Source organism: Neopelma chrysocephalum, unplaced genomic scaffold (genome assembly GCF_003984885.1).
Source record: "Neopelma chrysocephalum unplaced genomic scaffold, ASM398488v2 Primary Assembly neopelma1_67, whole genome shotgun sequence".
Lineage (NCBI taxonomy): Eukaryota > Metazoa > Chordata > Aves > Passeriformes > Pipridae > Neopelma > Neopelma chrysocephalum.
This window is the reverse complement of record NW_020897726.1, coordinates 7,229,111-7,252,649: the sequence shown is the minus strand read 5'-3', so window position 1 is coordinate 7,252,649 and position 23,539 is coordinate 7,229,111. Positions and strand designations below refer to the sequence as shown.

At 34.4% G+C, this 23,539-nt stretch overlaps 1 protein-coding gene across 8 annotated transcripts in view; it reads left to right on the top strand.

The window, feature by feature from the left end:
* Positions 1 to 23,539, top strand: part of DGKB (diacylglycerol kinase beta) — a 394,620-nt gene that overhangs the window by 245,394 nt on the left and 125,687 nt on the right. For all 8 annotated transcript variants that reach the window (XM_027684707.1, XM_027684708.1, XM_027684709.1 and 5 more), the window contains one exon: positions 8,167 to 8,231. In XM_027684707.1, coding sequence (XP_027540508.1) covers positions 8,167 to 8,231 — 65 coding nt within the window. The remainder of the gene's footprint in view (positions 1 to 8,166; positions 8,232 to 23,539) is intronic.

Here is a 23,539-nt window from a genome sequence, read left to right as displayed (position 1 = left end):
ACTTGGAAGCCCTCATAGTCTGTACAAGTATTTAATATTCTTTAACACCTGAAAAGGGTCAGACACCTCTCACTCTTTTCCCATGCCTAGGGCCTATAAGCATGCTCTCCAGTTGCTGTTGTTGCCTTCCCACAGCTGTGTCATACTTTGACAGACCCTTAAGGTCTCAAATGCTTACTGGTACAAGGAGGTGCCTACATGGGTGGAGGATAAAGGAAGGAGTAATTTTGATGGAACCTCCACAGAAGTGGGAATTAGAAACCTTATACACCTTAACAAGAAAATAAAGTAGAAGGATTCGGAAAATATTTTGATTGATGCAACATGAGAACGAATGCAGATATTGAGCAAAAGTCAAGAAAGATCCTTCTGGGCCTACAAGAAGGAACAAAAAGGCTGTGTGAAAAATGTAAGGGAGAGGATCTTAAAAAGTTTGTCGTAAATCAGTGGAAAGAGAGAACATCTGTAGCTAAATAATCCAACATCTAGCCCTAATTTATGAGTATGTTGGGGTTTTTTATAAATTAATATTAGTTTGTCCAATAGGGAAGATAATAAATAATATTGTAATGCAAAAATTTAAATTTCAAATAGAAAACATAATGAATGAGGAAAACAGTGACCTTTTTCAATTAAGAGAAAAATATTCTTTCAGAGTGTAAATCAATGAGAGATGTTTCAGTGGTTTGCATATTTCTTATAAAAATAAATATCTGCTATGGAAACAAATGAATAACATAAATATGTATTAAAATTATAAGACTCTGTTGCCAAGGTTTTGACTAACAAGTTATGGGAAGTTGCAAAGGAGCAGTCAGGTGAATATTTATTATTTGATCCCTATCAAGCAAATGAGCATATAAAATGGGTGATGATACATGATTTGGCTTGGACCCCAGTGAACATTTCAAAGGATTGCTCAAACTGTTGCATTTCAGGCATAAATTCATAAACTTAAGAAGTTAGGTGTGCTCAGTTTCTTGTATGATTAATAACAAAAGATTTTGAAATGGCAATTCAGAGCAGAAACTTGTCAACATGCCTTTGGAAGTGCCTTTCCAAAGAGCTTTCTTCTGACTTTTGAGTATACTGGGAGGATAGAGAGAACATCCTAGCAGTTTAGGCACCTAAATGAAGGGCCCGAATTAATCCCCTGAGAATAATACTCCAATGAAAACTTAAACAGCGTTCAAAATGAAAATACTCAACAGGGTTTGTGTTGGTTTGGGGTTTTTTTTTCTTTTTTTGGGGATGTTGTGATTTCTTTATTAGGAGAGTGTTTGAAAACCATATATTGAGTATAATTTTTCAAGACAGTACACAAGCAATTATTCCTTATCCCAAGTTTGTCTAAGTTTTAATGCAATGGCACTAATTAGTATTTAACAAAAAAAAACCCTAGTAATTGAGCAAATTACTGGCTTTACTCTTCTAATAACTGCAAAAGTGCTGACATGAAAGTCTAAGCATTCGTTTCAAACCAGACAGACTTCTAATGTAAACTTTGTTTCTGTGCTTTTTACTGAACATACCTATGAGCCATTTCTGTGTGTTTCTCAAGAATAGCTAAAGCAACAACGCAATTGCACTGCTTATATTGACTTTCAGCCTGAGTGAGTTGTGTCCTTGATTGTGTTATGCTCAAACTCATTGTGCAGGATGATTTGGACAATTTCAACATAATTCTCAATCAGCAGTTATCAGAAACGCTACTGAAGGTTTACCACAGAGATCTTTTTAATATACAAGATATTTAATGCACTGTCTATATGGCTGTGTTGGCTAATTGCCGTGTGATCGCTTTTCTTCTCCTCTTTTTAGTGACTACATAAGCACTCAGCATGGACCTAGAAAAACCCTTCTCTAGTTACCGTAAATTTAGGGTGACCAAATATAAAGAAAGGAAGATGTGCTCATTAACACAGTGTATCCTCAGCAGAGATCATCTTACAGGGTACATGTCCTATGTACTGCATTGAGTCATGGGGCACATGACACATCTAGTCTGATAATAGCCTAACTGTCTTACCTCCCAGTCTGCTTTGATGGTCATTGCATTTGATTAATAACTTAAAAATATAGATACATAGAAATGTAGTGTCAATTTCTAAAACCCAAAATCGCTTCTCAAATAAAGTCTATGAGATACTGGTACAAAGTCTTGTCTTATAGGACTGGTCCCTGTACTGGTCTTTACACAGTGGGACATGTGGTCACCCTGTACGAACTGACTGATAGTAAATACTGGTGAGTCAATTTGTGTATATGTCCACGTTACAGAGTTATACACAGGTAGAACAGCTTGGTGGTTTTTTCAACAAAAATATCTTTTCCTGCGAAATGGATTCCACTTTGTGTCTGTGTGAAACAATTCCAAATCAAATTGTGCATTAACAGTATCAGAAACTCAACAGAGATCTGACTTCAAATGAAAAGGGAGACAAAATATGCTTACATTTGAAGGCTTGTTCCAATTTTTATGTTACCATTTCCAGATATACCATCCTCTGGTCTTTTGTCTATCATTTATAAATACTGTGGTTACTGATGTTTCATCCTAGGTTTTGAGATATTACCTATTTAAATGAGTATTTAAAATATAAATTCTCACTTGACTTAGTAATACATGTACCTCTGAAATATATTTGAACATGACCATCAGAGGGCTGACTGTCAAGAATATCACTGACAAAATGAATAGCATTATCTTGACAGTTTCTGTGTTTTTCTTGGGAAGACAGGAACACAAATTTTTCAAATTTTTGTTCTCAGATTTTTTTGTAAGATAGTCAATGATCGTTATCTTTTGGTAAAGCTGTTTGAAAAAGCACTTGAAATCTTCTTGCTCTGATGTTCTCAAACTATCACCTTTCTAAGATCTACTGGCTCAGAATATCAGTAGAAACTAAGACAACTATAGTAACTAGCATTTCACCAAAAACTAATGTATCAATGAATTATTTTTTTTTAAAATCTCTTCCTCTCTCAGGTTAATTCATGTAATTTAATAAAAAACCTGGGAGTCAAATGTGAAGTGGCAGCTGGATTCAAACAAGTCAGGATCTGAAGCTTCTTTGCTACCTTTTTTTATACTTGATTAATCAATGATTCAATGTGATTTGTTTATCTGAGGTTGTTATTATGGGAGGGAATAATAAAACAAAGGATGTAACCATGTTTTTTGTGGATTTTTTGTATATTTTCAGAAAGTAGAATGCATAATCATAAGGATGTTTGTTTATCTAGAAAATAACTTTTAAGCCACTACAGCGAACTTTCTTAATCTATTTCCAGTGATTTTTTTTTTTTTTTACATCTGTACTATTTCACATTAATAACTGCTGTGAGCTAACTGGTTGTTCAGGTTAGATTTGCATTCTGATCCAAAGATTGCAGGTTGCTGAGTTATCCCTTAAGCTTCCCAGCCTTGTGGATCCATTAAGCCTTAATTAAAGAAGTGTCTTAGAAAAAAAAAATAATCAGACCATTTATATCCAAAGAAGATGCACACTGGTCATTTGTTTGTTCACCAGCATAAAAATTATTATTTAATGGAAATTTTAATCACAGCAAGCTTATAGATAGACATATATTAAATGCATTAATCTTTCTATAAGGTTATTCACAATGTATAAGGTTACTCCTCTGAAAAGACTGCTTCAGATTGCTTTCCGGTAATGCTAATACCCATTAAAAAGATGAATATATATGTGTGTAAGTCAATCATAAGGTATTAAAGAGGTGTAGCAACTTAAGCTTCTTTTCTTCTTGGCAGGTCACTTTGAGAAATGTCCTAGTTCAATTAAAATATTTTTTCCATTTCCTAGGAGTAGATTCAGATATACTCTGTCTGTTCTCTATCTTATCTTCACTGTCAGGATTTAAAACAAACCTGACTGAGATATGAGGATAGTCCAGCTACTTCAGGCACTGAACAGGTTCAAATGTGAGGGTGCATATGTGTGTTTTTGTGTGCATGTTCATCAGATGTGCGTCCAAGTTAAATATTTGTTCAATGTAGGGATACATTTTTTAAGAGTATGTGTACAATTTTGTAGAATTTAAACTCAGATAAACTGCATTTTCTGTTCTTCAAGCACCCATTCTTTCATCTCTACTTTTAAAATGCTGCAGTACTGAGTGGAAACCATATAAGTGAGGGAGGCATACAAAAGAGCACACACTGTGGTAGTTTTTTTCAGATTGGATTGGTACTATGAAGTTAAAGTTAACAGAAATTATCATCTAGGCTATTGTCATATACCATGTTAATGACTGAAAATATTGTATATCTGAAAAAAGAAATGTAGTATTTTAGAATAGTAGTGTACAACTCAAATATTCATATAGTAGTCTCAGAAACACAAAATAGTCAAATTAGTTCCTTGGTTCTGCCATAAATGCTCTGTATTCAGCATTACTTTGTGTCTAGCATTGATTTTGATGCAAAAGTGTTCCTGAAAAAGATCTCAATTCTTGGATGCTTTGGTCTGGATGCTTTGGAAAAATATTAAAATATTTTAGGTATAAAATGAGCTCTGTGACTGAAGTATGGATGAAGTGAAAGCTAATAGTTTCATATTAGAGTAGTACCATAAGATCTACCTTCTCCTTTCATCTTGCAACAGGCTTGACAACAACATTGTGTCTCCTCAGATTATTATTATCAATAATAAAGTTTTTGCAAATTTAGGCATGTTTGCACGCACTTAAGGTGTGTTGCTTTAAAAAATGGAAAATGTTTGGATTCAGATATGGTAATGCTGGAAAGTTATATTTCAGGCCCCCATACATATCAGTTTATTTAAAAAATATAAATAATGCTCACAGGTGATATTAGTTATATACCAATATCTGACTATCATATGACTTTTAAAAAAAAATCCTGTACACTTCTTACTTTTCTAGGTAATATGATGAACTGTGTGAGTTTACTTTACTGGATGCTGCATTTTCTCTTTTGCATTGGTTTTATAATAAAATGCAAAAATAACTTCTCATATTTTACTGGCCATCCACAATATGAGGTACCAGGAAAGGTCAGCATATTAAGGCAACAATATGCAAATATTTGATTCACCATACATATGAATATTGCTCCATTTCTCAGTATAGTTAATTAGGTGATTTTAATATAGTTTGTGACAGAAAAAAAGAAATGAATTCGCCATTGGTCCGTCAAAAGTTGTGTGCTCTAAATGGGTTGGGCTAGAAGCCACTATTGGAAATGGCTGAATGAAATATGCTAAAATTAATCCTGTTTCTAATGTAACCAAAACAGCTCACAATGAAAGACCCTCTTCTCTCCTCATCCAGCAAATTTCTAATGGTTGTTCCTCAGGATTTGGGGGTGGCATCTGGTAGTTCCAGCAGGTCTTGGGAGACAGTACTTGCATTCCTACCCATTCTCAAGTTCCTCTTACTTTCAGTTCTTCCCATTATTTTTCATTCATTTATGCCAGTCTATATGCTACTATCATAACATATAAAAAATACAGACATTTGAAAACCAGAAAACTCAGTTTCTTGGTTTTCTTTTTTTTTTCACTCTTATCTTTTTTTCCCCTAAAGCAAAGGGTTGTTTTGCTAATGAACAACCAGCATGGGCTGGTTTCAGATTTTCCTATAGCAGGAAGTTATGGTTGTGAAGAGGTCCCTATGCTAGGGAACCTAGGGACTCTCTGCGTTGGATTTGATTTAGGGTTTGAAAGAACAGTTGGGCAGTATAAACTGAAGAAAGCCTTAGCAGCTCTCCTACTTCTGAGCTTATCTGTGTGTAGTTACTATTCTGGTTTACAGTTTGCATTAATAAAAGTAGCTCTTCAGTATTTTTTTTTGTGAAATTGGTCTGATATGTGCCTGTCTTGTGTTGTGCCTGTCAGAATTAGCTTTGTGTATCACTTTTTCCTGTCAGATCATTAAGTTAGTTGATTCATTTTGGAGTCAAAAAATGTTCAGAGAGGGGAAAATTTTGATCCAATCAACCTTCCATGGAAACAACTGCCTGTTTGCCGTCTGCAGTGGGCATTGATCCCTAGCTTGTTTGTGCCTTGCATTTGTTATGCATGAGTAAGCGCATTAGCCTTTTCATTTCATTCATTAGACAGTTAGTCCTTGATTAGTGTTTCCTAGTTTCTGTCAAAAACGCTACTACTCCTTTATTCATTTTGTCTTGGATCTGCCTTTTGCTTCAGTGTAGAAAATGAGCAGTTAAATACAACAGTAGTCCTTTTATTTCTTTTTCATATAAAACTGGCTAACAAATATACTTTTCTAATGCTGGCACATCTAATGTGGGATAAAGTATGAATGATGGGTCTTTCTAAAGTTAACAGAGTTATTATTTTAGTTCAGCTGGCAGGCTTTGTTTAGAAGTGTGATGTCTCAGGGTTTACTGTCAGCTTTATTTCATCCGTCTCCAAGAACTGTGGGATCACCTGGATACTTGTGGATATTTGCCTTATAACATTGCACAAAAAAATAAATTTTAAATAATGATGAGTGCAGTTTGAGAATACAGCACTGAAAATTTTAGATGACAGTTTGGATGACAGGACAGAACAATAAGGCATTTTATGACTAACACCAGTCCAGTCACTGGGGAATTTTACTGTGATCTCCTTGTAGAACAGTAAAATGTTGAATGACAATTCAGTTCTTAAAAATAATAGAAAAATACATAAATAATTTTGTGATGTGCATAAAGCAACAAATTATGGACATCTTTAAAAACTACATAAGAAGATCATGAATAAAATTGAATATTTTGATGGAGTCAATCACACTTACTTGTGATTTAGATTAACATTTATTAGTTTAAATAAAATTAAAATTAAAATTAAAATTATTTTAAGCAAAATTTTTATCATGTTTGGAATCATTATTAATATGTGATTTAAGTATTTAATTTTGGTTTTTCCTCCAAATTCTCATTCTCATTGTTTTAAAATAGTTTTAAATGTTGCCAGATATACTTAAGTTAATATTTCTCTCTAATTCTTAGGTTTTATATTTCCATAATTGTTGAAGTTTGTAAAGGGGTGGCAGGGGGAGGCTCATGTAGGTGATAGTTGGTTATAGTAACAGTTTTGTTTGTAGTTTTTCTCAAATGCTATTTACATTGAAACTGAAATTCATTTAAATTTCCTACTAACTGAACTAACTCTTCTTATATTCTTATATATCCAGAATTTTAAGACATAATATGAAGAAATGATCTAAATGGATTTCTCTGTGTTTACTATCCTTTGCAAGACTCATGAGTTGGTAGATTTCATACTCTCACCTCATTTAATATATACATTAAAAGATGCAAAATCAATTTCCAGTTTGTAAAGTTTTAATGATTAGTATGAGAAATAAATATTGCATGATCTGGACTGAGGAAAACATTAACTTCATACCTGCAAAGGAGATACAAAAATGCTTTGAAATCAGTTCCAAATATTCTATTTTCAACAAATCCCACCAGCAAAATGATTTGATTCTCATTTAAATGTTATAGACATATAAGTATTTCATACAGCTTTTTCATTTCACATACAGGTTATTTATTATGTTAATAGCATAATTTACCTAATTTTAAAGTGTTTTGATAACATTTATTTCAAATAAGAAACCTTTTTTTTATATTAAACGATTTTTCCCCCTACATGATTTCACACCCTAACATGTAGCAAATGGGGAATCTCCTCACATTTATTCCAATTTTCCACCAAATTTTAGAGAAAGTTGGCCTTATGCAAATATCAACTTGTATGCATATCAAGTAACTTTGCTGACTCTTGTCACTCCCCTTTTTTAAAGAAAAAGATTTCAAATACTTTATTTAGTATTTCTACTAGGCAGAACTGTACCAATGGTCTTATTGGAAACCTTCAGATCTTGATGATATTTGCTGTATGAAATTTGAAGACACTTTCAGTAAATATAACTATCATGTCTGATTTGTAAAAAGGAATAATAAATTGCAACAGGAATAATAAATTATCAAGTTCAGATATATCCCATTCTGGAACTAGTGTACCTGTAAGCTTTCTAACTGATAAGAGTATTGCTCTTATTGAAAATGACAGTTCACAAAACACCTTGTTTACAGTTTCAGTCTTCTGTTTTGCAATTTTCCTGTCACAATAGATTTATGGTGGGGTTTTTTTTTCCTGTTAGGATGCTTCAATTGCCCACAGATTCCACATCATGAGAGAAAAACATCCAGAGAAGTTCAACAGTAGGTAAGAATCTAAAAATACATGCATATAAAAATGTTTTTCCATGTTATTAAAGTATGTTCCATGAGGAGTAAAGTTTTACACTTCCTTTAAAATATTGATTCTTATAAAAGAGAGGAAATTGGTTCATTTTATATTAAGTATATGCTTCCAGACCACTTGTAATGTAACTGTTTCATATCTGGTATTTCAACCGAAATCAAAAGCATTGTAAATAAGCTGTTTTCACGGGTGCAATGTTTGACTTGTAAGACTAGCATGGACAAGATGATGAATTGTGGTTGTGAGGTTCCCTGAATTTTCACTTTGCCTTTAGGCACTGAGGAACATTTCCTAGACAGTTGCAGATGGTGATCCTTATGTTTCATTCACACACACACTGGTGCATTGACAGCGGTCTCTTCCGTATATACTCTCAGTAAGGGCAAGTGAATGCCATTTTACACATAAATGCTTTTATCTTTAAACAACTTTGTATACATAAAAAAAGTCAGGAATGAGACTTTGCATCTGTTTCTTGTCTTGCTTCTTGAATTTTCAGTATTATCACAGAGCTTTTACGGAGATTAAAAATATATTGCATTTAGTGTAAATTTACCCTCTTTCAATATCTGGTTTGTTCAGTAGATAACCTTCATAATGCAATGTTTGTATTTGTCTCTTCTTATTTAGGTAATTTAGCATGTTAGTTGTGATGGGTAAAAGCAACATTCCAGAAACTTTAATTAACATTTAAAGACACATGGGGAGAGGAAAGTAAGATACAATTTTATTTGGAATATATAGGAGATGTCTAGAGATAATTATTAACACAAATGTTTTGTCACCGTGAGCCTACCCGTAGACTTTCTTTAAGTTTTTTTTTTTAGTTTAGTGGGTGATCTGGAAAGTCTTGGGTAGATGCAAATCTTCATCGACCTTAGGATGCCAAAATATGCTGTTTGTGTTCTCATCTTAAAGCTGTACAGAACGATGTTTGAATGTTTGAAAATTATCCTACTTCTTACTGTTTTCACATTAAAAGTATATATTTTACATCTAACAATCAGAGATGGGATCTTTTTTCTCGCGTGTTTAATCTGTTTAGTGTCTTTGCAGTGTCATACTATGGACCCAAGTGTATGGGTTTTTTTCAAGTCCCACAGTACAAATTTGTTTTCTGTGATCTCCTTTTCCTAGCTCTGATGCTTCTCATTCTCAAAGAATCATGAGAAGGTCTGAACTCAAGCCTGATCTATGCATCCCAATGTATTATCCCCTGTCAGCGGGACTAGAGATACCGGACTTTTAGCAAACGCAGATATTCTAGGCCCTGAAGATGAAGCTAGTTTATCAGTGGTCTTTCTGCATTTTTTCAGCAGTTGGCAATTATAATTTATAAAAAGCTCAGCTAATAACATGAGTTTCAGATCAGATCTCATGTCACAATAAATCATATGCCATTAATAACATCTGCTAGCAGACTCACCTTGAAATTCATCTATATTTTAAGGAACCTGATGTTTCTAACATTATCTTAAGGAAATTAATTACAAAAATATATAGTTCCAGTCCCTGCGTACTTTGGTACTGTGATATTGAAAGAACTTGAAAAAAACAGTGATTCTCTAGGTATTCAAAGACTATTTAGAAAGATTATGCCTTTCTAAAAAGAATAAAAAGTCTTGAGCAAAGTATTGTAATAGAAACTGATTTTTTTGTGTGTGTAGTGAGAAAAAAATGTGGATTTCTATTTTTGTTGAATAGAATTTTCCAGATGATGTTGGTTCACAAATACTTTGTTCCACTAACAGTTACTTGCATGTGGCAACACTCCATAATATGTTGCAGCAGCATTTTCCTGCAGTGTGTGAAAATAAAACCCTTTTTTAGATGTCTACTAAGCCAGATTTAATTCACCAGAATGTGGAATTTTCTATGCAATCTAAATGATTTAGCATCAGCAAGTCCAACTCAAGTCTGATTAATAGTGGGCTCCATAGTTAACAGCACCTGCTCCTTTGAAAATCCTACATTACTCATTTGAAAATCCTACACTGTCATATGTGCATATCTCTTGTGATTTTAAAAAAAAAGAATTCTTTTTTGGTTTTATGTTAGTTTCCTCTTGCCTGATTTTCCAACTTTTTTAGCTTTCACAGCTATCATTCAGTTTTTCAGAGCAGGTCTTTGCACTGAGGGTCTACTCTGAAAAATGAACACGCAAAAAGTTTCCTTGAAGAGGAACTTTATACAGTCTGCAGAGATCTTTTGAAATCCACGGGTGTTGTACTTACTTAAGTGAAGTAAGTTAAGCTGTTTGGGGTTGGAGAATCTTTTGCATTAAATCCTTGGTAATGATCCTCAAATTCCTAAGGGTATTCTCTACCACTCTGATCCCAGAGTTCATGTGTAAATGAATAATAGGGAAACTCCTGACCCATTGTACTTGAGTGGAAGCAGAATCTTTCTGTATTTATGTTCTCCAAATGAAGGTGAGAGAATATTGCAAGACATAGAAAGGCTTTTTTAATGACTACTAGCCAATTTTGTGGCATTGTTTGGAACTAAGTGACTAATTCTTGGGAACTATGACACATTTTGAAACTCTGCAGCGTTCATACATTTTGGACACAAAGACTTAGTATTACTAGCTTATTAAAAATAAAAAGAAATAAATTAGGGTGTAGATTTGTAAATTGGCTAGAGATAAACATTTAAGTCTTTGGAAAATCTAAGTTTGTATAAATGCTGAAGAACTAAAAATCCACATTGTCAGTTGTGTCCTTTGCAATGAAGCACCTGTTTATTTGAGCTTGTTAATAAATTGAAATCAAGTCCCTTGGACAAAAGGATCTTCTGTGTTCAGAAACTTAATTTTCAATGAAAAGATACTTAATACATCCCTTAGTATCTTGGAAATTTTATACTTGTAAGCTGCACTATGGAATGGCTCTATATTGTTTTCCAAATAAGGCTCAGCATAAATGTCTACCGGTGATTTTTTACTTGTTCCTAAAAATGGATCTGCAAGAGAATAATTTTTTTTCTAGTGGTAGTCAAATAGCAAAGACTGGAAGTGAGAACACAATAGTAGCATCCCTAACTCAGTCAAAAGAATGAATCCTAACAGACCCTTTTAAGTAATTATATCTTTGGATCATTAGCACACATTATCAGAAATCTGACTGACATTGCATTGAGATTTAAATGTGTTCTAAACTGCAAAATCTGAGCTGTCACATTACCCACTCTACAGGTCTGAAGTGCTGACAACCCAGTGCTTGAGGACGCAGACTTTCCTTCCCAGCATCTCCTGCTTCAGAGTAGGGTCAAATTTTCAGATTTAAGTGTGGAAAGGCTGAGTTTATGCCAGAGGGAAGAAAACCTGCAAAAGCAGTATTTCAAGTAACAGTGTCATTAAACTAGGACATAGAGTTGAAATAATGATTCAGTTAGGCCAAAGTGCCCTACAGGGATCTGTGTAAACATCGTAGGCTCACTGCTGGGAATAACAGATGTATGAGTTATGTGACTGGAATATACACAGGGAAACAAAGAATACTTCAACAAAAAAATAATTCAAGTTGATGTTAACTATTCTAAAATAATATTCTGTTCAATTAGGTATACTACTTTGACTCTCTAGCATCCTGTAGCATAAAAGATATTTCTTTGTTTCAGTAAACTAAAGTAGGATTTATAAATTGCATTTACAGTCCTAAGTACATTGTCTTTGAGGTTTTCAAACATCAATCTACTCCCATATTTCATAAACAAATCCAGCATAAAAAGTTCCTAATAACTTGATTTGCATCATATTCCTGACCAAGTACTTTTGAGATTCCCTCTCTCTTGCTTAATTATGCTTTTTTTTTTGGTGCTGCTATCTATACATTTAATCTCTAAGGAAGTTTTTAAGTAATAGAAAGTACTGACTTACTTCATGTAAGTATTCTCCAGGAGAATAAGGAAAGGCCACAGTAGGAAAAGTTTGGAGAAATGGCAGGGAAATGAACCTTTAGCAACTTATTCCATGTGTCCTAGCTTGTGTACTGCACTATGCAATGCAGTTATCATAGCATCATATCTTGACTAACCTCAAAAAAAGAAAAAAGGAAAAATCCTGTCATGAATACACTGTTACTGTATTCAAAAGCTGTATCATAAAAGATGTCTAGTCCTGTCTGGCAGCAAAGAAACCAGAACACAGTTGTTCCGCTTGAATACTGGAGTTGAAAGCAAGTTCCAGTTTTGTGACCGAGAGTAAAAAAAGCTCAGTTTAAAAGCAATATCATTTGTCATGAGGTGAATGAAATGCTCCATTCTCAGATGTGCTTACTCTTTGTTTTAAAGCTGGTTTATTTTGGCTTTGAATTGAGCAGTCAAAATGTTTCATTTTGAATAGAACAAAACTATTTCGATATTTTCATTATTCTTCCAGTTTTTCAGTTTAACTGATGGAGTCTCTTGGTTAGAGTCACAACCACATATTTGCAGTGAATATACTAAGCATCAACACAACATTCCTAACTCGAATTGCAGACATTTCCTTCAGTCTCTTTCCTTCAAACTCTCCTCCCTTCCTGGTTGTGACTGATATGAAAAAGCTTAAAAAGAAGACACTGGCTCCACAGAGAGACCAAACTGCAGACATCTGTTACCTGTCCCACTGAACCCAAAGGTTCCTTTTCATTAAAGGATAAGACTCCAGGGAACAGTACCTCTGAACTCAGGCAGCATTACTGCAACTGCAGTCATCAGAAGCAGCAAAGTAAGGTGAAAATATTTATGATAGAGTGTGAAATATTTTCCCATGAGCAAGAGATGGCTTGTAGGTAAATTAACATCCTCTGCCTAGCTCTTGGTTCTAATGTTTATAGAGAGAAAGAAATAAAAAAGCACAACCAGCATGTTCTTTTGTCAATTCAAATGTGTAGCAGACTACCTTTAAAAATAATGCCTGAAGAACATAATGTGTGCTTGAGTTGGGACAAAGGGAGATAGTTGGAGTGTAAAGCTGATTCAACCTGCCTATGTCTGTTATCTACAGAGCAAAATCACAGCACTTCGCATCTGTGGTATCTGCACCTCTCTCTTACCCAAGAGTTCATATTTTTATCATTTCTCTAGAAAGTGTTAATGGGCTAAGGCCCTCTGCTTGAGAGACTTCTTGGTCTCTTAAACATTATTCTGTAGTGGCTGTCTGAGACGCTGGTGTGGTTGGGAAACCTTAGGTTCAGACTCATGACGACTAGAGGCAGTGTGCTATATAAAATGTATGTTAACCAGGAATCCCTAAGTCCTGAGCATCCCCTGTGACTTCAAAGTACATCTCTGAAAGCAATGTGCTGTGTCCGGCCATACACAGAGCGGTGATGTTTGTATTCCCAGTGTCCTCAGCTGTCAAATTCACTACTTTAGGACTAATCAGGGTTCAGGTTTTGTACCGTTAGAGTGGTAAGGGCATTTGTACTGTTCATTGGGCATTTCTGTTTGTGAGGGTTGTTGTGTAACACCTGCCATTCTGCACTTTTAAGAACAAACAAGAAACTGAAATATGTTCTATTACTATTAGCAAGATGTGAGAATGTTGTTTTTTTTTCTTTAAGGGAAGTTATGTGTTTATAAGATAAGTGATTCTCAGTTTTTAAAGAAATAGTTGCTTTGGAAATTGTCAAGTAAAATGTATCAGGGTTAATGTTAAAGGGTGAAAATCATTTAATTTCTAGGAGACAGGACTGTTTATGGTGCACAGTCATATGGAGGGATTGACCCAACATGCACTGCACAAGTAACAAACTGTTGATTCACAAAAGGTCTATCCATATGCTATAGGCCAAGGTCAATAGAATCTAATTTTCTTCAGCTGGTGTCAGGCTGGCAAAGGAATTTATTGCAGATGATGTTTCATTACTCAGAGCAGGTCACTGAACCTTTTCTATGGATTGAGATGCCTAGTGCATGTTTTACAGATTCTTTAATTAATTAAAACTACTGCCCTTTATTATAATACATAACTCTATATGAATTAAATTTTGGTCTCTTCCACTGTATAGTCACACCATTTGAAATAACAATTAATAACACAATGATAGAAAAAGGTTCCTGACTTCTTTCATTTGTGGGAAATTCAGAAGTGAAAGGAGATAGCAGATTTGGGAAACACTGTAACAAAACTGCTAAAATACAGCTTGCTATTTGTTGCTTGTCGATAAAGTATGGTCAAGTATTTCTATACAAATGAATAAGATTATTTTCCTTGGTTTTTTTAATGAACATACTGAATAAAGTACATTGTGATAAAATTGTTTTGATCAAATATTGCTTTTTTGGAGAGGGATTATAGTCAGAACTAATTAATACTAATATGTAAATTTGAAGCTTCAAACTTCATTTTGGATAAATTAATCTTCAAATCGCAGATGTAAATGGCAAATCTTTACATAAATTTGATGTTGCTATATTTCATGTTTGCAACAGATGCTAGGCTTTGTAAACAGTTAAGCAACAGCCCTTTCTAATATATATTGCAAAACCAACAAAACCTTCTTTAAAAATCCAGTCAAGGTTATTAAGTGGCCACAGCGCACTTACATATAATGTTATTGACAATATCCAAGCCATTAAAAGCCATGAAATGAATTGTTAAGAGATGAATTTTACACTTCCTATTTAATAAACATAAACACATTACTCTTTAGTACAAAGAAATTAAAATTTAACAACATAAAAACCTTTACTCTGAACTGTGGATGCTTTATGGGGCTTTTTTTTTAATCCTTTAATTCCAGTAATTAAGCCCCTACTACAGTACCTATAGATAATGAGGAGAGTCCAAATACTCCTTTAGTACAGCACAGACTGACATAATATGCAGTATATGCTTTTACTTGCCTTGTTCTTTAACTCACTAGAAATTGGGTCCTAGGTTTGTTTCAGATTCTGAATCTTGCAACTAATGTACTCCAGGCTTCCAATTCTGCACTCTAAAACTACAAATTGGTTTTTATCATATTAGGCAGTCTTAGGTAATTGGAAAGAAATTTTTAAAGAATTTAGTCAGTCCTCCTAACCCTTAGTACTATTGTTCAAAATTAATTTTTAATAGATTGTCAGAAAAGTAATGCTTTCAACCAGCATGTCAGCCCCTGATTAAATAACCTATAGTTTTTATCTTTGCTAGTTATGTAACTATAGTGATTTTAAGTACTTAATGTATCAAATTAAGAGCTGGTGTCACCATCTCCATCACTTCAGATAACGTTTTCCATTTGCCTCTTCATTCTATTTGAATGTAGTTTGCCTGGTTCATGCCTGTGTGTTTTCATGTAAGTAATTTGACTGCTTTCTGATCTGATTTTCAGTCCCTTATTTTTATTGCAGTAGGTTACATAACCCTTTATAAGAAATGTGCAAAGCTAGGAGTATTTCCAAACTTATAGTATGCAGTAAAGTATAATTTGCATGTCTTACAAAATAAGATTGATCCAGTGGATATTCCTCAGGTAAAGTTCTTATTTACTTCAGATGTATATCTTCATTTGATTAACATAGGACATATTTTGCCAAAGACAATATTTTGAAAATACTTGTTTTTAATAATATAGAACAATTCATGTAGTGGATTTGTATGAATATCAAATGATAGATGCAGCTGTATGATGGTATCTGTTGTTATAACTTCATTGTTGCTAACATTTCCTTCAGAATAATTTTGTGTTTCGCTTTTACTTGTAAAATAGTAAGTACTGCTTCTTTTTATTCTACCTCATAAGAATGTAAGTATATAATCAAAATTGAGAAGTATTTATCTTAGTACTGAAATATCTCCTTAGCATTGATATTACCAAATTATATTTTCTATTCTTTTATATTTGTGTTTTCATTTTACATTTTTTTTTAATTACATAATGATATCCCAAACCTTATTTTTTTTCAGTATCTTTGTGTGTCTGTGTTTGTGAAACAAATTTTTAATAGATTATCAGAAAAAAAATTACAAAGCAAAAAATATCACCTGGTCTGTCTTCCCCTCATGACACTTCATTGTCTGCCAAACGGGAGTTCTGATGTGTTTTCAAAATACTATATTGGTCATTTACACCTTTGTAATTTCTTATGTTCTTGCCTTTCCTAAGACAGGCTTAGGATATTCTCATTTTAGCGTATTTCTGTGTGCTGTCATGGCAGTGAAAGAATACCTTCTGGCTTCTCTTACAGTTGTGTTGCTGAATGATTGGTGCCTATTGATCTACATCCACTTCTAAAGTAGAAGATTAACAGATGTTCATTTGCTGTCTCACCAGTGCTCAGGGCACTAGGATCCTAGGATATTTTTTCCTTTGTCAGACAGAGAAATTATGGGAATTTAAAAAAATTTTGCTAACCCGCTCAAACAAAAATTGTTTTTGTTTATTTAGGCCTCTACTCTGCACTTTAGGAAATACACATTGTATGTATGTTACCTGTCTTGAGTACTCTCTAATGTTCAGCTCTGGTTTGGGTAAATGGTTCAGATCAAAATGTTATGTGGCAGATTGCTGGCTAAAGAACCAGTATACCCCTGACTCCTTCCAGCCCAAAATGTCCAGGAGTACTCTCTGGGTAAACTCTCAAGACAAAATACAAGACAGGAAAAGAAACATGTGGTGAACAATGTCATTTTGGTATTTTTTTCTCAAAGTTTTAATCAACAGTAGTTACAGAATTTCAAGTTCATTTATTGGTCAGGGGTTTAGAGAATGAGCTTGATGTTTCTGCTGTGTTCGCATGTTATGGCATAAAATGGATCACCATAGAAAAAGAGAAAATCATTGGACGTAAAAACTGTTACCTAGTAATTACTTGGAATTTATTAAGCTTGGAAAGTTTTCAAATTCTATCCAATTTCAATCCATGTAAGTCAACTTAGATATGGCAAAACTTAACATAGTTCCTTAAGTTAATAGATTAATATGGTATTTTAACATCATATTGAATTTACATTAATTTTTTTCCTGATGTACTAGAACTCCGAATATCGTTTGAATCCACATGACATCGGTAGATGTGGTAAAAGCTACTCAGGATTTTGATTTAATAGTCAGAGGAAGAAGCTGTCTGTTACATTTGCTCTTTTTTTGTTCAAATTAGACTTAGGGAACAGCTGCAAGTAATATGGTTTCCTGATTCTTGAGAACCTTTTGGTTATGCTGTTTTTAGTAAAGATTTGTCCATATGAGGAACAGCAAGGTCTGTTAACCTTTCTTGCAGCAAGCTATTTCTGAGCCAATTATGAAGATGTCTAAAGGCATCGAATGCTCTTTGGAACAGTAACTTGTGATTTGGGAGTATAATGGCCAACTGAAGAACTTTCTCTGTGGTTAGTGTTTTTGTGCTCACAATATATAAAAAACAAGGGCAGCATTGATTTATTTTTTTTTAAGAGCTAAAATACTTCTTGGATTTTTTTTAGTTATGATGATATATTAATAACTATTGTAGCAGCAGAAGTAGCAGAAGCTTCTTCAGTGATTTGGATTTTGATAGTAAAGCCTTGAAGGCTGTGTTAAGCTGTCAATCTAGCATTTTTATCAAGATTTTGTTGATGTTCAAAGAAAGAAAGAAGTGTGTTAATCAAAGAAATACGTTCTTGCTGGTATGAGGCAGCTGACTACTTACACCAAATGAAATCTTCAATATGCTCAGCTGCTTTGATTTCATAGAGCACTGCAGTGTAAATCTTCAGTGAAAATGATTTGGGAACATAAATGTAATTGACAAATTTTCGGGGGCTTTTAAAAATTAAACCTGAGTGAATTGACCTAACTAAGTAGGGCTTATCCAAAAAAATGTTGAAGTAGGAAAGCTGCACAGCAGCCAAGACACTGAAGCCTTGGGACTATTTTTACACTGGCGTAATAGTGAGGGCACTCAGCCAGAAAGAGAGAGCTTGGGGTTCAAGTCCTCCTTCTGACACACTCTTTTACTTGAAAAGTATTTTAATTACTGACAACAAAATAGCAACTGGTCTACAATGCAAATACAAATGCCATAGTTTGCAATAACAGCAGAAACACAGAAAATAACTAAGCAGGTGGGAATTTGACTCTGTCACCAGGTTGCCATGTAAAAAAGCAGTTTTGTATTATTGAAAGTCTCATGAAATACTAAGTTTTTTACTGGGTTGCTTAAATTACTAACAATATTTATCCACTACTTTAGTCACACAAGCAAAATAAATATCATGGAACCTGGACACACCTGCTGCAAAGGTGATGGTTTATGTGTAGTATAATAGTATCTGCATACAAATGAGAGATTCCTAACTGCTTTTCTTAAATCTAGAACAGGAAGCACAGACACTAATCTAAAGTATTTACAGTCTGGCATATTTCATAAGTGCACACAGTAGTCTTCCTTCTGTCTATAAAAACTCCTTTGCCATCACCTTGTTGAGGAATACATCTAGTGCAGGCAGCTCAGGTTGCAAGCTGCAGTCTGAGATGCAAATTCAGATACAGATTGAGGGTGGGAGCCTGAGACAAAAGGCATGAAGACCAGTGGTACCAGCCAGGGGAATGGACACTGGGAGACACAGCAGAAACCGAAGACTTAGGAGGAAGAGCGAGACTTGCACTCACTTGAACTGAGGGTATGAAAGCCCAAAAATCCCTTTGTTGGGGGTCCCTCCTCAGAAGCACCCAGCTCGAGCTGTTTCTCTGTTACTGCATCATGAATAAATTGCTTTATGAAACTAGACATCTGAGACTCTGCTATGGGAAATCTAGAGCCGAACTGGTAAGAAAACTTGATCTGACTACATGTTAGTGGAGTGTGTAGAGATTCAAGTGGGGCGTCTCACTGGAGCTGCCCACTCTGAAGGGGCTTTGATCCCAGCAGTTAAAGTCTCTGGCATGGGGAGTGTGACTGACAGAGAGTCTTGCGAATGGTCAGACTGGATAGTTTCCTTAACAACCTACAATGCCCAAAGACACTAAAACTGTAGAATAAGGGAATATAGGCGTGGTGCAGTCCCTGTCAGAGAGACATATTAGACACAGCAAACACTGCCAAAGAGAAATCTACTTAGACGTACAGAAAGAAGATGCCTGTCAAGGCTACTCTAAACTGTCACTGACTCTGACAGTTTCTCAAAATGTTCCATGGACAGTCACAGCTAACCCGCGTAATGAACTACTTCTAAACTGGATGGCACTACAATGTCTGCATGAAGCACAAGACCACATGTTCTTCTGAGGTTTAGAGTAGATTTAATCACTGAAGGAACAGGCAATACCGCTGTGGCTGTCTTGCTTGTACATCCAGAGCCATCTCAGTTGGCACCAGCTCTCCCATCCTGGAAGCATGCTCCATTACAAAGTGGAGGTACAGCTGAAGCATTGGATAAAATGTGTGCAGTGGTTGAATATACTGGATCACAAGGTAGCAGTCCCTAGTGTCTGATGTTATACCAACTTCTTATTCCTTACCAAGTGTATTTTAGCTGTCTTAAGTGAAGGAAATATTTGAGATTAAATTTTAACTTATAAATTTTTTATTGCTATAAGGCACGCTCATCTTTTCCTTCCTCTGGCATCTTAAGACTTGTCGTTTCTCTTTCTGATTTGACTCCTTTTTTCATTGCCTTTCTTGACTTTACTTTGTTCCTTCACCTTATAAAGTAATCAAGGATACAGATTTCAACAAAACTGTACTTTCAGTTAAGAAGGATTTCAATTTTTATTATAAAGCTAAATTAAGAGCTGCTTAATGCTCATGGTTTAGTGTTTTAATAAAAAGGGAAAGGGAGAAGCTGACAGGGCAAGAGGAAACTGCTTTTCAGCCGTGTCTCTTACTTGAAATCTTGAGTGTTGCTTTGTTTGGTCTATTTATTAATTTTTTTCTGAAGTCTTTATTGTATAATGTCTATCATTTTCATAACTCATTTCTTTGTGAAATAAAGTGATATAAAGCTGCATGTGGTGTACAATTCTACCAGAACACTCTTTGGCAATGTAAAGTCAAGTAATAAAACCATAAGTATGGCCATTTAGTGCTCTGAACTACTAGCACACTGAAACCTGTAGCTTGGAAAAGGTTATATATTCAGTTTCTGTGCCAAGATTTTGGTGCACAGTGAGAAGACTGTGAGAGCTTCTAGAGATGCAATCTCTTTTAAAAGCATATAGAAATGAAAGCCCAGTGCATGCTGAAAAAATGGAAAAGTGACATTAAGATTTAGAGAAGTGATCCTTCCTCACTAAAGCCTGTTCAGAAGCATGAAGTATCAGTGCCACTGCAGACTAAATAACCGCTATCTTCTTGTCCTAGAATTAATTACTTTTATACTTTTCTGAAAGCGTTCTGTAATACCTAACTGTGAATATTTTCTTACTCTATTCTCCAAGAATTTAGATTTGGGAATAAGCACAGATCTGTTGTCTGACAGTGTCAGACAGCGTATCGCTGAAATCCTGATCTATCAGAGCTTTTATATTTTTCACCTTTTGTCACAAGGCATGCTTTTGATCTTCACATTTGTAAGTTTAAAAATGTAGAGAGGTAGATTATATCATAAAAACAACGACTTTTGTCATTGTTTCATTAACTAGTTACTGTCTTTTACATTAAAATTAAGTAACTGTCCAATAATTCAGACTGTCTTATTTTACAGACTACTGGTAATGTCGCATGGATAATATCACAGAATATTGAACAATTTTTATGGCTGGATATATCTTACCCACAAGCCACAGGAGGTGAACTTTTAACTGTATCAGATAATACTTAAGGAAAATCAGTATCTTTATAGTTCTTTACCTTATGAAATTCTAGATTGCATGTAAGGGCAAAGTATCCAGCTTTTTGGAAGGAGGAAAAAATATGTAGCTAGTAAAGCTTCCTCAGAGATAGTGTTGGGCAGGAAGTAGTTTCCCTGATGTGAGAACATTTTTCCTATTTAAAGAGAAGACTAATTCAGATAAAAAAATTGGAACCTACCTCAGTGTCAGAAAGGGAACTTTACTTCTCCCACCGTTGCTGCTATACTGAGAGCAGCAGTGCTTGCTTGAAATGGGAGAATCCCAGCTGCAGCCCCCTGATTAAGAGTCACCTTCTTCCTCTTTGCTGATTAAGTAAAGTACAAGTTGCCTTGTGAGAGAAGGCTTGGGGTTTTGTTTCTTTGTTTGTTAAATGGTGAATGTTTATTTGTATGAAGCAGAGCACCTCAGCATCTTGGAACTGATGGATACAGTATAGGTTCATCCAAGGGACTTGGATGATGATTATGCTGTCCTCCTGCCAGGGTGACAACTCCAGCAGGTAACAACAAAAACTGTGTCTAGAATTGCAAAGGTAAGAGCACTTACCTGAGATGTTGGATATTAAGTTTAAGCTTTAGTGGAAATACGGTATACACAAACTGTGTGGCCTAAATCCCAGGTGATATATATTGACTCACGAGAGATAGTTAATAAGGTGTAACTAAGTATGCTTTTATATGTAGCTTTAAGCTGATATTACATCTGTTACCTAACAACTCTTTCTAGATGAAAATTCCGTTAAAATTGGCTTCATTATGTGTAGTTTTTTTGTTTTCACTGCATAATATAGCCTAACCAAAGATAGCTGAAAATAATCCAGGTTAACTCTATATGGAAGTCATATTATCCTGCAAGGGAGAAAAAAACAAAAGTAACAACTTGCACCATATTGTTTTACTGCAATGACCAGTGAAAGAAAATCTTTAGTTAGTGGTGAGCCCAATTGGATTTCTTCATTATAGGACAGACAATATGGCCCTGTATTTGTTCACAAGTTGGATTCCTATATGTATTCACAAGCTGAATTACAAAAACTAAATTATGATGACTGATGACATGGAGGTCAAATTTTAGTCTTAAGTGGAATGATGTTTTAAATAGTGATGTATTAAATACTTCCATCAAGATTTCTACTTTTCATGGCATAAATTAGTCTAAAGATTTATTCTGGGGCATATTTGGAAGCACTTCAGATTATGTTTAGATTGGTTTTGTCTTCCAGGTTGAAATATAGAATATTAATTGTCAGCTTTACAGAAGAGCTAGACATAGAGAGATGTTAGTTTTCTCCCACTGCTTATGATTTAGATGAAAAGTAGGGGAAAAAATTACATTATCTACTTTGGACTTAATATACACTTTGTACATTGGAAACCAGTGAAAATAGTTTAAATGTTTGCTAAATTATAGCTCACTATAATAAAAAATGCACAGAGAATATATTTGTTTCTTACAATTTTAGAAACAGTTGATATCCTCATTTGTACTTCATAATCCACCACAGTGAAGGCTTAATAGACCATTAAAGAAACGGTGGGAAGTTAATTTTAATATGTAATGGTGTGAGGGGTTTTATTTTTTCCTTAATACAATGAAGCTTCTAACAATTTTATTTGCGAAGAAGATGATTATTTAATAAAGTGACAAACTGTCCCACTGATAGGATACATTAATTTTCTTCTAAAGCTGTTCCTTGTACTCCATAAGAAGGTGATAATTAGGTTTGCAGATTAGAATAACATAATCAGACCACTTGTGTGGATGCTTGTTAAAATATATTTTCCTCTTCGTATAAGACTCATAATAATTAAAAATGTTAAAAAGAGAACCATTCTTTTTCGGCATGGACTTTTTAAATGAATCCTAATAATATATCAAGTTATTCTTAAGCTAATTCAACTTTTTAAAAGGTTAATATTTGAAAAAGAATATGGGAAGTGATTAACTGATGAGTTTAAGTATTAGCATTAGATTTTGCGGGAACACCTACAGTATAAAACAGCGCTCATTCATATCCTGATTTAATTTCTTCCACTGTCACTCCTGATTGTTCCATTTAATCTTTCTTAAGTCACGTAGAATTATCTTGTATGTGTAAATTAACAATCATTTTCTAATTTCACTGCAAACTTGAAGCACTGTCAGAGGAAAAGAAATATACTGGGAATGATTAATTCTCTATTTTAAACAAAACTAAATGCAGTTACTCTTGAGGTGTAGTCCACACAGAGTGGGTTTTTTGGTGACTCTAGACTCAAATAAAGGCAGTAGAGAAATAACAATGACTGTGAAATGAGTGGTTCAAATCTGAACAATCGTATCTTGTGTCTATCACACTGAATCAGTGCAATATCCACTGACCTTACATTTTAAAACATTGAAGCCAATTTCCTTTGCTTAGGATTTGTGCAGTATTAAATACTTCTTAAAACTAACTTCCTGGCCTAAGCCCAAGGTGGAAAGTGTGCAGCCTAAGATCATTTAAAGTGTCTTTAAATGTTCCAATTCCATCACTTTTAATAAGAC